Source organism: Vigna unguiculata, chromosome 1, assembly GCF_004118075.2.
Source record: "Vigna unguiculata cultivar IT97K-499-35 chromosome 1, ASM411807v1, whole genome shotgun sequence".
Classification (NCBI taxonomy): domain Eukaryota; kingdom Viridiplantae; phylum Streptophyta; class Magnoliopsida; order Fabales; family Fabaceae; genus Vigna; species Vigna unguiculata.
In genome coordinates, this window is record NC_040279.1 from 1,972,007 (window position 1) to 1,992,030 (window position 20,024).

At 27.2% G+C, this 20,024-nt stretch overlaps 1 protein-coding gene and 2 long non-coding RNA genes across 3 annotated transcripts; all 3 read right to left on the reverse strand.

Moving 5' to 3' along the window:
* Positions 1-4,786: 4,786 nt before the first annotated feature.
* On the reverse strand, positions 4,787-8,486 carry LOC114184307. Its single transcript, XM_028071640.1, has 4 exons — positions 8,313-8,486; positions 8,163-8,207; positions 6,427-6,472; positions 4,787-5,008 (listed from the first exon to the last, which is right to left on the reverse strand). The coding sequence occupies exons 1-4, from the start codon at positions 8,395-8,397 to the stop codon at positions 4,861-4,863; spliced, it is 324 nt and encodes a 107-aa protein (XP_027927441.1). The 5' UTR covers positions 8,398-8,486; the 3' UTR covers positions 4,787-4,860.
* A 2,138-nt stretch (positions 8,487-10,624) lies between these two features.
* Positions 10,625-11,141, reverse strand: LOC114187349. Its single transcript, XR_003605243.1, has 2 exons — positions 11,030-11,141; positions 10,625-10,934 (listed from the first exon to the last, which is right to left on the reverse strand). It is a non-coding gene; the product is annotated as an uncharacterized LOC114187349 (long non-coding RNA).
* Positions 11,142-11,862: 721 nt separating this feature from the next.
* Positions 11,863-12,335, reverse strand: LOC114165329. The gene is made up of 2 exons (XR_003599695.1): positions 12,224-12,335; positions 11,863-12,128 (listed from the first exon to the last, which is right to left on the reverse strand). It is a non-coding gene; the product is annotated as an uncharacterized LOC114165329 (long non-coding RNA).
* Positions 12,336-20,024: the final 7,689 nt, after the last annotated feature.

Genomic DNA, 20,024 nt, shown 5'->3' on the forward strand with positions numbered 1-20,024 from the left:
AATTTTTTTTAGTTATTAAATATAACAAATAAATGTAATTAGCCTGCCACATTGGATGGTATCATAACAACATGGCCTGTAAAATATGTTCATCATAGGATTTTTATTCTAACTTGTACAATCTCAAATGACAAGTAATAGAAAGAACAATAAGTGAGGTTTTAAAATTTATTTATTTTATTAGATTTTAAAATAGATAAAAAATTCACCATATTTTGTCTATATAAACAGATATGTGAGCAACATATTCCGCAACAGAAGATGGAGGCTTTGAAGAATCCTGCTATCAAATTTGCAGTTTTCTTGGCTTTCTTAGTCACTTCATCAGGTGATGACACAGATTCAAAGTTCATTCATCTTTGTCGTCATTAATAATTCATACCAATTTAGTTTAAAATTATTCAAACTCGCACTTGAATTTTAACATGTTTATTAAATATTTGTTTGTGTTATTTATTGTTGCAGATTTGTGTATGAAATCAGAAGCAAGAGGACCTGTTCAACGTTGGCACTGTAGTAACGATTCAGAGTGCCAATTTTTTTGTCCCACGTGTGGTTGCAAATGCATCAACACATGGTGTCAATGTCCAAAAAAACCACCCTCACGTGATAATGTTGGTTTTCAAGCACAAGCACCCCCAAATATATAATCTCTAACCTTCTGCAGTTACTATGTAATATGGCTCAAACTCATAACAACATTTTTGCGGTATTATGAAAAATGTTTGACGCCGAATTATTATTTATGGTATAAATAACTTAAATATTATTATAAGAAACGTTTAGAATATGAAATAAACTTAATAAAATTTTATTAAAATAATTAAATTTAAGTATTTTTAAACTTGAGAATGTTAACCAGTGACCTAAGAACACTGGTTAAAGAATAATAAATGTGCTTTGGTATTATCATTTTTACATTGAAATCTGAAATAATTAAATACAGTAATTAAAATAGTATAAATGCACATAATAAATTTTATAAAGACAAAAATACCCTGTTAATTTTTAGACAATAATTTACTCTTACAAAACAACGACTTTGAAATTTTTAAGATCTCTACTAAAAAGAAAAAAAATCAATTAAGTCTTAAATTGACACTTTAATTGTTCTTTTCTTGTTGTAACATTTTAAGATGTTTAACACTAGATTTTTTTTGTTGATTTTTCTGTTAATTTATACTTTCTATGTTTTTTTTTTTATTTTTAGATGTTTAACACTATTTTTTCTGTTAATTTAAACTTTCTTATATTTTATGTTTAGCAACATTAGAATATAGTTATTTTATTATTTAATTAGTTTTTAACTTTTATTTTGAATATTAGATAAAATATTAAATACACATGTACAAGATTTATGGGTATTTTTGTCTTTTAAAGAAAATAAAATTGCATTAATGGTTATTAGGTCAGATTTTATTTAATATTATATTTATCTATATAGTTTTGTAGGATCCAATGCATATTAATTGGCCTTAACCAGTGTCCTTAGGGCACTGGTTAGCAAAACTCTTTTAAATTTAGGAGACTAAATTAGATCAAAGTTGTAAGGAAAGACCAATTCTTATTTTCAGTGAAAATTAAAAGATAAAGAGATATTTAACCCAAATTAATATATTATTTATTATTTTATCAAATATTCTTCGTGTAATTTTGCTTAAAATAACACGATCAGATGTTAATCATGAACATAATTTTCTCAATAAAAGAATAGCTTTCTATTTTACTCACCTATCTAGTTTCAGAGGTAAGCGAAATAGAAAGCTATTTACGTTTTATAATTGAATTTTAACTATTCTGTTCGAAAGTTTGTGAAAGAAAAAGCTAATAACTAAACAAGTCACGAAATAAGTTATTTGAAATAGTTTTCAGGAGATTTGAAACACATAATTTTTATTCGTAGAAATTCATTCCACCCATGTCAACAATGGCCAGGTGAATGTATTTATGACATACTTATATCATATTTAATAAATATTTAATAAATGTACATTAAACACAACAGTACAATAACTATAAGCATTTTTATCTTTTAAATAAAATAAAATTGTATTAATGATTATTATATCAGATTTTATTTAATATTATAATTAATTATACACTTTTGTAAGATTCAATGTGTGTTAATTATCTTTAACCAGAACACAGGTTAGCAAGATCTTTATTTTATTTAAAAGACAAAAATGTTCATATATGTTGTACAATTGTGTTTAATATTTTTCTTAATGTTCATCGACCAAAGTTAAGAAATAATTAAATAATACAATAACTATATTTTAATATTGCTAAAAACTAAAATATAATTAAACATACAAAAATTTCAAATTAACAAAAAAAGTAATAAAAAATAGTATTAAAGATCTAAAAAGTTTACCAAAAATAAAAACAATTAGAGTATCAATTTCAGACTTCAAGTTTCTTTTATGTGACTTCTCTCTCGATAACCTTTTGCAATATTTCCTTAGCTTAAAAAGATTTCTTATAACAAAGAAATCGACAATATTTCAATATCTGAAATTTTTAATTATAAATACATAAGGATAGTAATATGTTAGAGTTGTATTTTTCTTACTTTTTATTAAAGATCTTAAAAATTCCAAAATATTTATTTTGCATCATAAAGTTATTGCTTAGAAATTTAAAAGATATTTTTGTCTTTATAAAATTTATTATATACATTTATATCATTGTAATTAATGGAGTTAATTATCTTAACTTTCAACGTAAAAATAGTGAAACTAATGCGCATAAATTATTCTTTAACCGGTGTTCACCCGTTAGCATTCTCTAAAATGTAATCATATTACCAAACTTATCAACACTTTTAGTATAGTTATTACTTTTTCTTCATTATTTATGAATGCATTTATTATAATTTATTATTAAGAGAATGTATATAATTGATTTTATAAAGACAAAAATATCTTTTAAAACCTGTAAGCAATAAAAATAAGCATTTTGGAAACTCAATTAAATCTCAAATTGATACTTTAATTATTATTATTTTTTTAAATATTTTAGATGTTTAGGGTTAAATAAAATAAAATAACATTAATTGTGATTACGTCATATTTCATTTAATATCACAATTAATTATGAACTTTTGTAAATTTCAATGCGTATTAATTATCCTTAACAAGTGTCTTTCGGACATTGGTTAGCAAGACTCTTACATTTTTATTAGAAGAATACTAACTAGTGCCTTCAAGGCACTAACTAAGAAATAATTAATGTGCATTTGTTTCATATTTTTATATTAAAAGCTAGAATAATTAACTATTAATTAAAATAATATAAATGCATATAACACATTTTGTAAAGACAAAAATATCCTTTGAAATTTTTAAACAATAACTTTATGATACAAAATAAGCATTTTGGAATTTCAACTATACCTACTTAAAAACAAGAAAAAAAAATACCTCAATACCTCTATGACATATGACATATTATTAGCTTTATGCATTTATAATTAATAATTTTAGATATTAAAATATTTTGTGTTTCTTTAATATAAGAGATTTTGTTAAGTTAAGAGGAATGTTGCAAAAAGATTATCAAGAAGTAATAAGAAAAAGAAAACTCAATGAAGTCTTAAATAGATACTTTAATTTTTTTTGTAAATTTTCTAGATGTTTAACACTATTTTTGTTGATTTTTCTCTTAAATTTAATTTTTTTTATGTTTAATTATATTTTAACTTTTAGCAACATTATAATATAGTTATTTTATTATCTAATTCTTTTTTAACTTTGATAGGTGAACATTAAATAAAATATTAAATACAATTGTACAATATTTATGTGTATTTTTGTTCTTTAAATAAAATCAAACTATATTAATATTAGTTCATATTTTATTTAATATCATAATTAATTATGAACTTTTATAAGATTTAACGAGTATTAATTATTTGAGCACCCTTTTTTATTATTTTGAGGTTTTGATAACAAGTGATCCAAGACAATGATTAAGATAGTTAATTAAGTATTGAATTTAAAAAAAAATTATAGTTAAATGTGATACTAAATGAATTTTAACTTTAATAATAATTAATACAATTTTATTTTATTTAAAGAAAAAAATGTCTCTAAATTTATATAACTATCATTTATAACTTTTTTTATGCATAAAAAAAGAATTAAAAAAGAATTAAATAATAAAATAATAATCATCCTCAATTTGACTTTCTATTTAATTCTTAATTACGTAGTAAAATTTGTATATTATTAAATATAAAATTAATTTGTTAAAATAAAATTATTTAATTATTTTTTACATTATTTAATATGATACTGCATTATTTTTCATTATAAAAATAATTACCTAAATCGGTGTTATAATATTCATATTTTTAATATAATTTTTTTAGCTACATTATAACTACCGTAAATTATAAATCTATTAGAATTATAATCAAGATAAAACTTGCATTTTATGTAATTGGTTTAAACTTTTTTCCTTTTTCTTATGAAATTGAGAAGATATATTCACCATGAACTATTGAATTTAGAATTGTATTGCCAGTAGACATATTATCTTGTAAGGTGAGTTAATTATAATATCTATTAGATATATATTTAAGGATGTGAAATGTAATGTTGTTGAATATATATATTTTAGAAAATTGATGTTCTGTTCTTAAAGTTTAAGCATATGATAGACAATTATTTCTCATATGAAAAAGTGATAACAAATTATTTAAGTATTGAAATAGGATATATATATATATATATATATATATATATATATAATATTTAATACTTCAATTTTAAATTTATGAGCATACGATCGATGACTTCATTTATTAGACATAATATTGTGAATTTATAATAATCTCTTTTTGGTTATCTATTGTGATCAATTATGAGCAGAATTTGGTCCAGTAGGAACTTTTCTGAGAGAAACGGCATGAATATGGTTGAATTGGATCTTCCTACCCAAGAAAAAAGAATACAGAAAAGAAGAAAATCTGGGAGAACCATTTCCTTCTGCATTTTCAACATACCTGTCAAAAACAACACCTTTAATTTTCCTTTAGATAAAATAAATAAATCACTGGAATTAACAAAATAAATATTCTAACACTTAAAATAAATAGTATAATATAAAAAAAAAACAATGAAAAATTGTAAGTAGAGATGTCAAAATGAGTTTTAACTCGTGAGTCAACCTGACTCACCACGGGTTCGAGCTAGGGTTGAGGATGGGTTGACGCATCTAACCCACCAACATTTTTTTACAATTTTTTTTATAATTATTTACTACTCCTGATTTTATTGGTTCACAATTTCATATTTTTAAATGTTAGAATGTTGCTCAATAATATTAAATAGTTTGATTGTCAAGTTATATATGTTGATACTTTCATCTTTAACTATGATCTTTATAGTAAATTACTCAAAACAATCGTCTTATAAACAAATTTTTCTGAATTAGTATAACAAAAATGTGTAATTTTTTTATTTATATTTTGTTGAATAGCATGACAGAAAATGTGTAATATTAGTCATGTTTTCTTGGACTATATGAACATTTTCTTGGAAATAATTTATCATATATTGATGGTGAGCATAATGAAAATATTGATTATTGATTTTATTGTGATTGTCATCTCATAAATTGCTTAAAAAATTATTTAAATATTTGAATACTTAAATATAAATACATAAATATTTTTTTTTATACAGATTAGTAAGTTAATCCACTTAATTCACTAACTCGTGATTGATTGAATCGAAATGCAGCATTTCTAACTGACCATAAAATATACTAGGTTCGGTCATTTTTAACCCGCTAAGAACCGGGTTAACTACATGTCTGATTGTCACTCATAGTTGTCTTGTAATAATTGGAAAATGTGTACGGTCAATATCTGATAAGAGTTTTTAATATTAAACTAACTAAACTAACTTTTCTTATTAAAACTTTCAATTAATAGATATTTTAATGAATTTGGTTATCCAGACTGATTAAAATTTAAAAAATTGTAATCAAACTGTGATGGTCAAAGTAGAAAATATTATAATTGAAATTTTGACCTTTTACTTTTATATGGCTGTATTTAAGTTTCTGTTATTTTTTTAAATAAAAAGATTGGTGTTTAAATTTACGTTTCATTATTTCAATTAAAGTAAAAAAAAAAGTAAACATTTTATTTATATTTTTCAAATATTCACTCCTAACCATAAGTGATACAACTAAGGATAATAAGGATGACAATGCATAAACACGTGAACTGTGTGAGTGCAGTCAGCTTGCTTTCTATTTAATATTAATTTTAGATAAATTACTGGTTTAATATAATAACTGTTAATATATTTTTGTTCTCAATATAATTAAAAAATATATAATTTTAGTATAAACATTTTAATTATATATATATATATATATATATATATATTCATAAAAATCATATTTGAGTACCTTTGTAATGATCTTGAGTTCCTTGGTTCACATCCCATGCTCATTTCTATAAGTGCAAATTCAGTAATATAAATATATGATCATAAGAAAAAATTGAATGCAACAAATAAAAGGTAAAAGAGAAGTAAATTTATTTGAGAGAAAAATCACAATAATGAAACACAATAAAGAAAAATTAATTTCTAACCTATTATAAGGATGAAAAAAGCCAGAAAAATATATCCATTTGAGAAAGTTCTTCATTGTAAAGTGTATATTATTGTGGAAAAATACCCTAAAAAGCTTATGTTTGAAACATTATTCCTAAGGGTTTTCAAGATTTTAGGTATCAAAGTGAAATTGTTAAACAAAATCACTCAAAAGGTTTTTCTTGATGGTTTACACGTATTTTGACTTGTAATGATCTGTATTTAAATTTCTATTATTGTTTTAAGTGAACTTATTTGTGTTTTGGAGTATTCAGTGATATAGCATAATGTTAAGTGATGATGGAATGTTAAATGGTAATTAAGTGACGGTGAAATGTTAAATTTAATAATAATTACTATATTTATTAATTTACGAATATTTAATCTTTTAGAAATTATTCCATAAACGTCTTTATTAACTTAGAGTCTAATTAATGGCTAAAAATAGAAAAACAAAATATCAAATAAAAATTGTTTAATTCATTTATTTTCGTTAGTGCTTTTTAATATGAGTTTTAAGAATAATAGTAGAAATGTAAGATTTTAAGGTTAGCATCCCAAACATAATCTGACTATTATTATTTTAAATTTTTAAATTTAAATTACTAATTGAAGAAATTAGAGATATCATCAAATTATTGATAAAGATACCTAAATTATGATTAGGGATTTCAATATGACAGTGGTAGAAGTAGTAGCTCTTTCATATATTTACTTATCGGATAAATATCTATCGTTCCGCACCCGTATCCATATCCGTTATGCAGGTATCCGCATAATTTTTTAATATCCATGAATATCTACGGTACCCCCGGGTATTTACAAAAAAAATAAAAATAAATATTTAACAACATATTTTAATTGTAAATTTAAATAAAATACAAGAAATAACATTCATAAATTTTAAACAAAGTCCAAATAACCAATTTAAATAGTGTTGAATGATAGTTTACAAAAAAAAAAATTAAAACTAATTGATAAAAAAATAACTCATTGAAAATCAATATGTTAATATTTTAATCATTTTTTAAAATTTAAATTATAGTATAGCGGTATGGGTATCCATGGGTACGGATACTATGATACTCGTATCCGCCCTGCTAACATGCAGGTATTAAAAATACTCGTATCCGTTACTCGTAGGTATTCATTTCTTACCCATTACGAATTTTATCCGCGGATACCCGTATAATTTTTTGACATCCCTAACTATGATATGTGGATGTTCTATGTTATGTTTTTTTTTTTTTGTTTCATTTTGAGTATAAAATCTAAAAGGGTTAATTTAGAAATGAGGTATAATAAATTTAATTAACGTACTGAAAAAAAAATTGATGGTATATTAAAATCGAAAGAAAACATGTTAAATAAGTAAATATATCACATGAAAAAATTTGCATAAACAGTTAACGATCCATTTAATGAAACCAATTAAAATTTCAAACGAAAATAAATTTATTATAATATAAAAATTAGTCATTTTATTTTCTATTTTAGTAAAAGCAGTCCATTTTTTTTGTATAAAAATCCTATTAATTAATAGAGTACCTTTGTAATGATGTTGGGTTCCTTGCTTCACATTCCCAGTCACATCTACATGCACAAATTCAGCAATTATGTGAAGATATATACGAAGGAAAATTTAGACAAAAATCACAGTGATGAAACAGAATGGAAAAAAAAAAGTTGATTTCTAACCAGATACAAGGATGGTGAAGAAAGACAATAAAAGTATCCATTTGAGAAGATTCTTCATTGTAGAGTTCATTTTATTATAGAACATTATCCTCAAAAACTTGTGTTTTTGTAAGAAAATGACGATACTATGTAGTTGGAACCTTATCCTCAATTCAGGTCGGTGGTATATAAACTTTAGCGGTGCATTCATTATAAATAGTTATTATCTCTTGTCTTTATATATGGAACAAAAATAGCATATGATCGCTTAAATCATTCATTTCTTAGAAAAGAAAATATATGCATTTAATAAGCTATTAATGACGTAGCTTATGTAATTGGTTAAAAGCATTATTCGTCAACTTGAGTAATGCGTTATACGAACATGTTTCGATATTTTTAACAAAAAAAATTAGTATGGGTCAGTTTTTAAATTTTCATTATATTAAGTGGTTACAAAATATATATATATATATATATATATATATATATATATATATATATATATATATATATATATATATATATATATATATATATATATATATATATATATATATATATATATATATATATATCACAACAGTGATGAGAAATAAATCCAACACTTTTACATCAAAATCTTAAAGTCAATTTTTCTTTAAAATATAAGTCCTTTCACATTAGTATTTTTTTTAGATCTCGTCTGAAATCATTAAAGAGATATAACACTAATGAAATATAAGCTTAACCCATACATAAAAAATTGACATCACTCTTAACCACAAAAAATCTTAGGACGATAAATATATGGGTCTTCATCTTAATATGGTACTCAACTTTCATATTTTTAGTCAATAAAAAACTTAATTTCAAACTTGGATTTCCAAAATATATATATATATATACTACATTTATAGTATAATCAACTCTTCTATACTAAAATAGTAACAATATATAACAACACAAATACAATTATTATTACGAATGAATTTGAGTATTCATATATAATATCAACTTATGTGTGTATATGACCTCGTACATATATTGTTAAAATGTAGTTTATTTTTAAAAGTTAGTAAATTATTAATAAATCTACATGTGATTTCGTACGACCTTATTAAATACATATTACTTTCTTTTTTAAGGAGTCGTTTAAATGTTCTTTTCAGAAATCCAGAAAAACAAACGTCTTCTAGGTTTTAATGAAATATTTATAAAGCTTTTTCATTTACATTTTTATATTATAATAAACACATATTTGTAAAGTAATCTTATTTCCTCTATCTTATATAATATATGGATACGTTTTGGAGGTAAATTTGTTCCTTTTCATTTATCCTTTTTTTTAATTTTTAGATAATATATAATATTCCTTTTTGTAATTATACCCTTGTTTTCCCTTTTAGTATTTTGAAGAAAGAAACTTAAAAGAAGCATAATAAATAATTCATTTAATATTGTATTGAAAACAAAAGAACTAAATATTTTTCTTCGTTTAGAAATAAAAACTTTGAAACGTCTATTACTTTAAGGAGAGAAAGTAAAGATTGGAGAAAAAAATTAGGTTAAATGCAACAAATGTTTAATCAACACATTTAGAAGAACTCGTGATCTTGATCTTCGTACCAATTATTGGATCAAACATTTAACTCTAGGTCCAAAGTTATAGTTAATAGTCAAGGTACAAGTCTTTCCAAGTATCATAATTCAATTGTGACAACTATCAATACACCTAACAACAATTTAATTATTATTGGGTAATATGATATTTTAAAGTTAAAGTACCCACAATTTTGTGGTATAAACTATCAACGTTTTAATAATTGTTGCCTTTAACTATCAATATTTTCTAACGCATTGCTTAAAACAAATTAGCAACGCTTTTGCTATGCACTACGTGTTAAAAGCAAATAAACTAAGTATATAACTAACAACAAAAAAACAAGACTTATTCCTATTTTTAGACAACGATTTTTGAGTCGTTGCTATGTAAGTGTTACCTAATTTATAGGTGTTAAGAAGATTCATAGTGTAATATGAGAAGGATATAACACAAAGAAGATGTCACAATTTTATTGTTTAGCCCACATTTTCTAAGGGTAACATTGAAGAAAATGTTGCATATGTAATCAACAATTTATAAAATGCGAACTTAGGTATTTTGTAAGCCACACCTATATCATCATGATATTTCCTACATTTAGGTAATAATTTATACATGTGGACTAGTTCAATGTAGCCTAAAGTAAAAAATGGTGTCGCACCTGTAGATTTCATTTTATTTCGGCAAAAGCTTAATAAAAACTCAGATAGAGACAATCCATATATCTCCAATTTTTTTGCGCAATAAGAAAGATTAAGAAAAGTGCATAAAGCATAAATCTTACAAAACATATACAAGCCAAAGTTCAGACTTTTATTTTCAAACACAATTAAGAAGAAATTGCAATCCTTTATTATTGTGATTCTCTATTGGGATTGCATGAGTAAACATTATTACTCAACACCAAAAATCAGAAAAATAAGGTTTTGAGTGACAATGACAACAATTCTTGATACATTTGCAACCACATGATGCACAAGGACGACGTGCACAATCTTGATCGTTATCACAGGGAGTTTGCACAACGGGTCCCCTTGCTTCAGATTTCATACTCATATCTGTGTACACAAATTAAGAGTTAATAATACATTAATGGCATACATAAAAGAAGATTTTGAAAATAACAAGTTCATGTTAAAAGATGATTCCTAACCTGATGCAATGATGAGGAAAGCCAATGAGAATGCAAGTAGTGCCACACTACACCTCTTTGTGGTATCCATCTTGTTGAAAAACATGATTTTGGAATCCCTATTTATAAGTAAATGATGACACATTTTAAACGATATTCATTACAAGAAAATATCTCACTAGCAACCAATTTTAGTGACCAAAAGTTGTTAGTCACTGTCACAATCGAAATCGCGACGGGATGACGAACTAAAAATAAAAATTTGAAAAAAAGAGTTTTGGAGTCGCCACCATAGTTATTATAGGAAACTATGGAAAACCATAATAAAAAGAACAAGGTCTACGAAAATAAAGTTTGGGTACGAGAGTTGTTTACGCATAGGGAAGTTGTTAGCACCCTACAATGTCCGTCCTAAGACGGTACCTTTAATTAAAATACAAATGGATGTGGTCTCCTTTAAATATTTATTTTCCAAAATAATAAAACGAAAAAAATTCAAAAGAAACAAAAAATGATTTTTGTTTTTTGGACCCGACAAGGATTACTCTTTGCTCCTACGTATCTCCATTCATAATGAAGAATCAGGATCATGTAGTTCTTTATGAAAAAAAATTTTGAAAAACAATTTGTTCGAAGAAGTTGATATCACCTTTTTTTTATATTTAAAAATTTTGTATATGCGGACTAGTTCAATGTAGCCTAAAGTAAAAAATGGTGTCGCACCTGTTGATTTCATTTTATTTCGGCAAAAGCTTAATAAACACTCAGATAGAGACAATCCATATATCTCCAATTTTGTTGCGCAATAAGAAAGATTAAGAAAAGTGCATAAAGCATATATCTTACAAAACATATACAAGCCAAAGTTCAGACTTTTATTTTCAAACACAATTAAGAAGAAATTGCAATCCTTTATTGTTGTGATTCTCTATTGGGATCGCATGAGTAAACATTATTACTCAACACCAAAAATCAGAAAAATAAGGTTTTGAGTGACAATGACAACAATTCTTGATACATTTGCAACCACATGATGCACAAGGACGACGTGCACAATCTTGATCGTTATCACATGGAGTTTGCACAACGGGTCCCCTTGCTTCAGATTTCATACTCATATCTGTGTACACAAATTAAGAGTTAATAATACATTAATGGCATACATAAAAGAAGATTTTGAAAATAACAAGTTCATGTTAAAAGATGATTCCTAACCTGATGCAATGATGAGGAAAGCCAATGAGAATGCAAGTAGTGCCACACTACACCTCTTTGTGGTATCCATCTTGTTGAAAAACATGATTTTGGAATCCCTATTTATAAGTAAATGATGACACATTTTAAACGATATTCATTACAAGAAAATGTCTCACTAGCAACCAATTTTAGTGACCAAAAGTTGTTAGTCACTGTCACAACCGAAATTGCGACGGGATGACGAACTAAAAATAAAAATTTGAAAAAAAGAGTTTTGGAGTTGCCACCATAGTTATTATAGGAAACTATGAAAAATCATAAAAAAAAAGAACAAGGTCTATGAAAACAAAGTTTGGGTACGAGAGTTGTTTACGCGTAGGGAAGGTGTTAGCACCCTACAATGTCCGTCCTAAGATGGTACCTTTAATTAAAATACAAATGGATGTGCTCTCCTTTAAATATTTATTTTTCAAAATAATAAAACGAAAAAAAATTCAAAAGAAACAAAAGATGATTTTTGTTTTTTGGACCCAACAAGGATTACTCTTTGCTCATACGTATCTCCATTCATAATGAAGAATCAGGGTCATGTAGTTCTTTATGAAAAAAAATTTTGAAAAACAATTTGTTCGAAGAAGTTGATATCAACTTTATGGAAAGAAAATTGAAAAACAATTTGTTCGAAGGTGAGTGGTTTTTTTATATGCGAGGGTTAAAAGAAATTGTGTGCTTAGGGTAAGTGAGATGTCTCCAGAATCATGAGGGAAAAGAATTGTCCTTATCCTCGTAATAAAGTTAGTCTTGATCTTGATTACAAAGAAATTTAAAAGGCAAGAATTAGTCTTAATATTATCACATTATGGGAATCAAATCAGAGAAAAAATCAGAGCACAAAATCAAATGTGATTAGAAAAATTAATTATAATTAGAAAAAAATATATTCTTGAGAAACATATTACTATTTTCCTCATCTGGAAAAAGAGTGTCACAAAATCAGAGCACAAAATCAATTACACTTAGGAAAAACGATTCCAAATATTAAAATAGATTCTGGTTCTAAAAAAAAAGAATCTCATCATTAACTTCTTGATTTGGAGCATAAACTACAAAGATAGAGCGAGGGTGAGAAAATAAAGTTTTGAGCTGCTGTTAGTTGCAAGTAAAAACGGTGTGGGTGTATAGAGTATTTTGGGCTAAAATAGAAACAAAGTCTCAAAAGAAAATACATAAAAGATTAAAATAGTCTTTTTTTTCTTTTTATTTATTATTATTATTATTATTTAGAAAAAGAAAAACCGAAGAAAAATCTTACTTACTTTTCTTATTTTTTAATTTTTAATTTTATTTTTTAAAAAAACAAATTATTATTATTTATTCTATTATGTATTTAGTGGTACGAAATTGTGTGTTGACAGTCATTATAGTGACCAATTTATAAAATAAAAAATTATTGGTTACTAAAATAGTCACTATTATGAATGAAAAATTATAATTGGTCTCTAAATTTATTTCTAAATTTTAACTATCAAAGAAAATTGGTCACCAAACATTAGCTACCTTACTTTTTTCTAACAAAGGAATTAGTTTTTAAATTAGTCTATAATTAATTAGTAACCAATTTAACGATCAATTATAATTTTTTATTCATAATAGTGACTATTTTAATAACAAATAATTTTTTTTTATTTTGTAAATTAATATCTAAATTGGTCACTATAATGACAAACAATTTTTGATTACTACAATTAGTTGTTAATGAGATATTTTCTTGTAGTAATTCTCAATTCAAGTTAAACTTCATTAATTGTACATATAAAAGAAATCATTTATTGTTATCAATGGCAATAAATGAAAAGTGGTCCATGAAGTTGGTAACTATGATGAATGTATTGTGTGAAACTGCATTAATTGTACATATAAAAGAAAACGTGTATCATTATCAATGGTAATAAATGAAGAGTGGTCCATTAAGTTGGTCACTTTAATGAATGTATTGTGGGAGCTCGAAATGATCTTGTCAGTCTCAAACGACATTGTTTCAGCTGAGAACATCTTAGCCATATAAATAGATCATGTTAGCTAATATAAATAGATCATTGTTTCAACCTTGCTTTATATACAAAACGAATGATCATATATAGTATGTTCAAAACTTTGACTATCACGCTTCTTGATGATTGATGCATTGATTATAAATATAAATCAGTGATAAAATTATATTATTAAACATTGTATTATTATAATGTAGTTTTAGAAGTTAGTAAATTATTAATAAATATGCATGTGATTTCGTATGACCTTATTAAATACATGTTTCTTGCATTTTTTAGCAGTTGTTTAAATGTTTTTCTTTTAAGAAATCCAGAAAGGCAAACATCTTCTAGATTTTAATGAAATGTTTATAAAGCTTTTTCATTTACATTTTATATTATAATAAATACATTTGTGTAAACTAATCGCCAATTGTTTAAAAGTGTACTTACTTATTTATTGGAATTATTATATTTCAAATAAACGAATTACCAAGAAAAAAAGTAATTCTCTTAAAATTAGTTTTGAAATATCACAATCATACATTCACATCAGTGAAAACACATACGTTATCGCGTCTCTGTGTTCACATCTTCTTAATTTTCGTAGAAATTTGAGTTAAAATAAATAAGAAATATATAACCAATTTTAAAATAGCTATTAAATGTAAAATTTGAAAAATAAGAAATTTTAAAAATAACGGTTAAAGACAAAAGAAATTTTTAAAATAACAGTTAAAAATAAATTATTTTTAAAATAATTAATTTTAAAAGTAGTAATTAAGGGTAAAATTGGAATATTGAAATGTGAACATAAAAGAGGATATCTCTTTATATATTGTTATAGATGCACATTCCTTCTTATCATGTGTGTAAATCAAATATTTGCTCTGTTTTTCAATGTCATCTTTCATCACTTTTTATCATCTTTTTCTCATTTTAAGCTTCACTTTCATCATTTTGAATAGCTAAAGTAATGGACTTCAATTATATTTTTTTATGTCATAGTCGAATTCATAATTTTAAACTCCCTTTCGATTTGCACTTTAATATATATATATATATATATATATATATATATATATATATATATATATATATATATATAAAACAAAGATTCTTTTTGTTCAGCATCATGTATTAAATACATACAAATATTGTTTTGAATTTCAGTACTAGACATGTCAAAGTGAACCAACCCAGTTCACACAGGTTTATATATATATATATATATATATATATATATATATATATATATATATATATATATATATATATATATAACAAAGATTTTTTTTGTTCAGCATCATGTATTAAATACATAAAAATATTATTTTGTATTCCAGTACTAGAAATGTCAAAGTGAACCAACCCGGTTCACACAGATTGACTCACCACGAGTCGGGTTGAAAATGAGTAAACCCAACTCAACTCACTTTATGGTGAGCTAAAAATTTTGCAATCCGGCTCAACCTACTATGGGTTTGTGGGTTTGATCACCAACCCATATAAAAAAATTATTTATTTATTTATTTTTAAGTATTAAAATATTTAAATAATTTTTTAAGCGACCAATGAGATGACAATCACAGTAAAATTAATAACCAATGTCTTCACCATCCACCAATATATGATGAATTGTTTCCAAAAAAGTCTCCATATAGTCTAAGAAAACATGACTAATAGTACACATTTTTTGTCATGTTATTCAACAAAATATAAATAAAAAACTACACATTTTTGTCATGCTAATTTAGAAAAAATTGTTTATAAAATGGTTGCTTGAGTAATTTACGGTAAAGATTATAGTTAAAAATTAAAGTATCAACGTATATAACTTGACAATCAAATTAATTAAACATTCAAACTATTCAAATATTATTGAGCAACATTCTAGCCTTTAAAAATATGAAATTGTGAACTTATATAATTAAGAGTACTAAATAATTATTAAAAAAATTAAAAATTTTAAAAAATGTTTGTGAGTTAAGTGGGTCAACCTGTGGGTTAAGTGAGTTGGGTTGAATTCAACACACTTTTGAAAAAATTGAATTTTTCTCAACTCATACTACAAGAAAAAAACACATTTGCGATAAAATAATCTCTAACTAATCACTCTCTAATCTCTCACAAAACGATTTTGCGAGGGATTAGCGATGGATTAGCTAAGGATTATTTCCTAGCTAAAATATGAGTAGCTAAATTGCGAGGAGGTTTTCCCTCGCTATTATCCACGATTTCCCTAGCTAATCCCTAGCTAATCCATAGCAAATTTATTCCTAGCTAATCCCTAGCTAATCCATAGCAAATATATCCCTAGCTAATAGTTGGTTATTCCCTAGCAAATTTATCCTAGCAAATTTATCCCTAACTAATCCTAACTGATCCCTAACAAATTTATCCCTAGCTAATTCCTAGCTGATCCGTAGCAAATTTATCCCTAACTAATCCTTAGCTAATCCATAGCAAATTTATTCCTAACTAATCCCTAGTTAATCCATAGCAAATTTATCCCTTACTAATCCCTAGTTAATCCATAGCAAATTTATCCCTAACTAATCTCTAGCTAATCCATAGCAAATTTATCCCTAATTAAGCGCTAGCTGATCCCTAGTAAATTTATCCCTAGCTGATCCCTAGCTGATCACTAACAAATTTATTCCTAGTTGATCCATACTATATTATAATAATTATCCCTAGCACCCTAGCTCATTCATATTTACGTTGTATAAATTTACCAAAATATTCCATGTTCTTATTTATTTAAATGCATTTAAAAAATATAATGGTAATAAAATAATATAAAATATCTTGCTAGATATTTGGATGAAATATGTGAAATTTTCCTATATTCAAAAAGAACAAAATCATATTTTCCATGTATTCAGACGTTTAATGCTATTTCTCAAGATTATTTACTCTATCTTACTACTAGGATATCTAATATCGTGCAAAGTGTAGGTTAAGAAGATATTAAAATACTTTAGGATAACTAAGTAGTTCTTTAAACAAAAAGAAAATGTGGTAAATCAAATCCATATGATTTCTGAGTTGATAATAATGCACTCTTCTCAGTACTAAAAGTTGAGCACTTAAGACACCAAAAAGATCAAATGTATTTTTTTTATGACATAAATGCCCCTTTTTCAACTTTTTCCTTACTCTTTATATGTCTAATAAGATTCTAAGCATGATTTCTCCAAAGGAAATAGTATCATAACTCACCTTTATTTGAACATCTATTTTCCATATCAGGATTGATATTTTTCTGACAACCTTTGCACAATTGAACAAAATTCTTTCAAGGTCAAAAACTAAAATTAAAATTAAAATTCTAAACACGTTCAAGGGCTAAATTATATGATTAGCCTAAAATAACTTGCAAAATCACATGGATGTGTGCAATAATGACAACCTTCCATAAAAGAAACTATCATTGTACACCTGAGTCTGAACAGTTTGCAAATGCTGGTTTTGGCCTGCAAGAGAAGGAACATTCATGTCCCCAACACTAAAATTCTGATTTTGATTAGTGAGTGATGCGGAAAAGTTCCTGGATTCACCAAGAGGCATGTTTACATTATTATTAGAACTTCCAGATCCAAGCTGAGAAGGGATTAACCCTCCAACTCCAACCACTTGCAAAGGATTTTTGCTTCTGTATCTGCATGTCAATTGATGATTGTTCCTCGCGTTTCTGTCACTGAATCCAAAGCCAGTCTCATGATAAGGGCACTCTGTGATGAGGGGAATATATATCATTCTCAAAGGATGAATATGACAGTGAAGTCGGAGAAGTACCAGAAATATGGATATCAAAGCATCTTCAACGAGAACTAATTTCGAAAGCAAGTGCCTATTTATAAACTTTTACTTCTAAATTCTTACTCAACTAACATCGCTGATAAAAGCTTTTTTCTATGGGTGAAGTCAACTAAATGGATTAGACATCATTCGAGTAAGCTAGAGGTTAGATTTTTAGATTTTTAAAACCACTAGAGGTTAGACACTAATTAATTTGAAAATTTGAATGATTACAAACTACTATTTAAAATGATTACAAAACTAAAAACTCTGTAGCAACGATTACAAAAATAAGAACTCAGAAAAAGGAACAAATAATTACCTGTTGCTGGGAAAAGGGGATGAGATCGATGTTTGCCCTAATCCCCCAATCTGGTGTCGTTCACATAGTGTTTCGAGTGTAGGGACCAAGCACCTACTAAAAGCTACTTCAATTTTACTCCTTCCTTCTCTAAATCTCCTCTTTTCGTAATCTACAATAACTTCCTCATCAAGAAATCTTCCTCCTCGTTCGATCGGTTGAACAGAACCTGTCTAAAAGGCTATGATGCTTAAGTCAGTTGATGGACTGATCGGTGTATAGTATAACTGCAATAATAAATGCGAATTAAAGATGTTCACCAACCTACCTTTGGGCCCTATTTATAGTTTTCGGTGTGGGCCTGTAATTAGGGTTCCTTAATCACGGCCCAATGATCCTTTAATCAAGATTACTAACTTGTTTAATGTTAACTAACCCAGCTGACTGGCTTAGTTTAGCCGATCGACCGATAGCCGTTTGACCGGGTGGGTTATCTTCTATGCCTTTAATAACCTTAAGTGAATATTTAATCTATGTGGCCGATCGATGATCATATGTAAGACTACGCGAATCATCTATGAGGCTAATCGACCGATGGGCCTCCATGAGTTTATGTGTGATTAACTTGGGTACCGATCAACCTATGGTCATTTACGAGGTAACGCATGGTTCGTCTATAGGACCGATCGACCGATGGTTCTCTGAGGTAGCGTGTGATTCATCTGGGGGACCGATCGATCGCTAGTCCTCTGAGGTAACGTGTGATTCATCTGGGGGACCGATCGACCGATGGTCCTTTGTGAGGTAACGTGTGATTCATCTGTGGGACCGATCGACCGATGGTCTCCTGTGGTTCCTCTGCGTGGCCGCTTGACCGATGGTCATGTTCCATAGGCAAACCCTCCCAGCCTTGTTCGATGGACCGAGGGACTGCGCGTTGTCGATGGTCCGATGGGACATACAGTACATGGAGGCCCATCGGTGCGGACGATCACCTGGTGGCTTTGAAAGTATTGGCATAATCGATGCGTGACTGTCAATAGCGCTAGGGCTATCTTTTCTATCAGCTGGTATCTGGTTTCCGCGCTCTGCAATACCCAACTGATGAAATACACCGGTCGCTGCTCCGAATTTTCCTGCACTAGGGACGCGCTGATCGTGTCGTCCGAGACTGATAGGTATAGCTGCAAAGGCAGTTCCTCTACTGATCGGCTCATTATCGGGGGCTACTGATCATCACCTTTATCTGCTGAAATGCCTCCTCGCACCGGTCGTCCCATTTGTTTGTGGTCTGCTTCTTCATGATCTTGAGGATCGGTTTGATCTTCTCTATTAAGTTGGGTAGAAAGCGCGCAAGAGACGTTAGACGCCCGACCAACCGTTGGATCTCCTTAAGGTTTTTGGGACTCCTCATCTCCGTGATGGCGGTGCACTTGTTAGGGTTGGCTTCGATCCCTCGGCCGGTGAGCATGAACCCAAGGAATTTGTCGGTCGGCACTCCAAATACGCACTTCTCCGGGTTGAGACGCATGTTGTACTTGCGTACTTGGTGGAAGACCTCCTTAAGGTCGCGAACGTGGTCCTCAGCCGTCTGTGATTTTACAACAATGTCGTCTACATATACCTCCATGGTTCGACCGATCTGCCCTCTGAAGACCCGATCCATTAGCCTTTGGTAGGTCGC

Excerpts from the sequence above, each read along its gene's own strand:
- LOC114184307 (XM_028071640.1), bottom strand. The coding sequence starts at position 8,397 with ATGTTCTATAATAAAATGAACTCTACAATGAAGAATCTTCTCAAATGG. Across the intron at positions 6,473-8,162 it reads AACCCAACATCATTACAAAG|AAATGAGCATGGGATGTGAA; the intron begins GTACTCTATTAA and ends TTGCACTTATAG. Across the intron at positions 5,009-6,426 it reads AACTCAAGATCATTACAAAG|GTATGTTGAAAATGCAGAAG; the intron begins GTACTCAAATAT and ends TGTTTTTGACAG.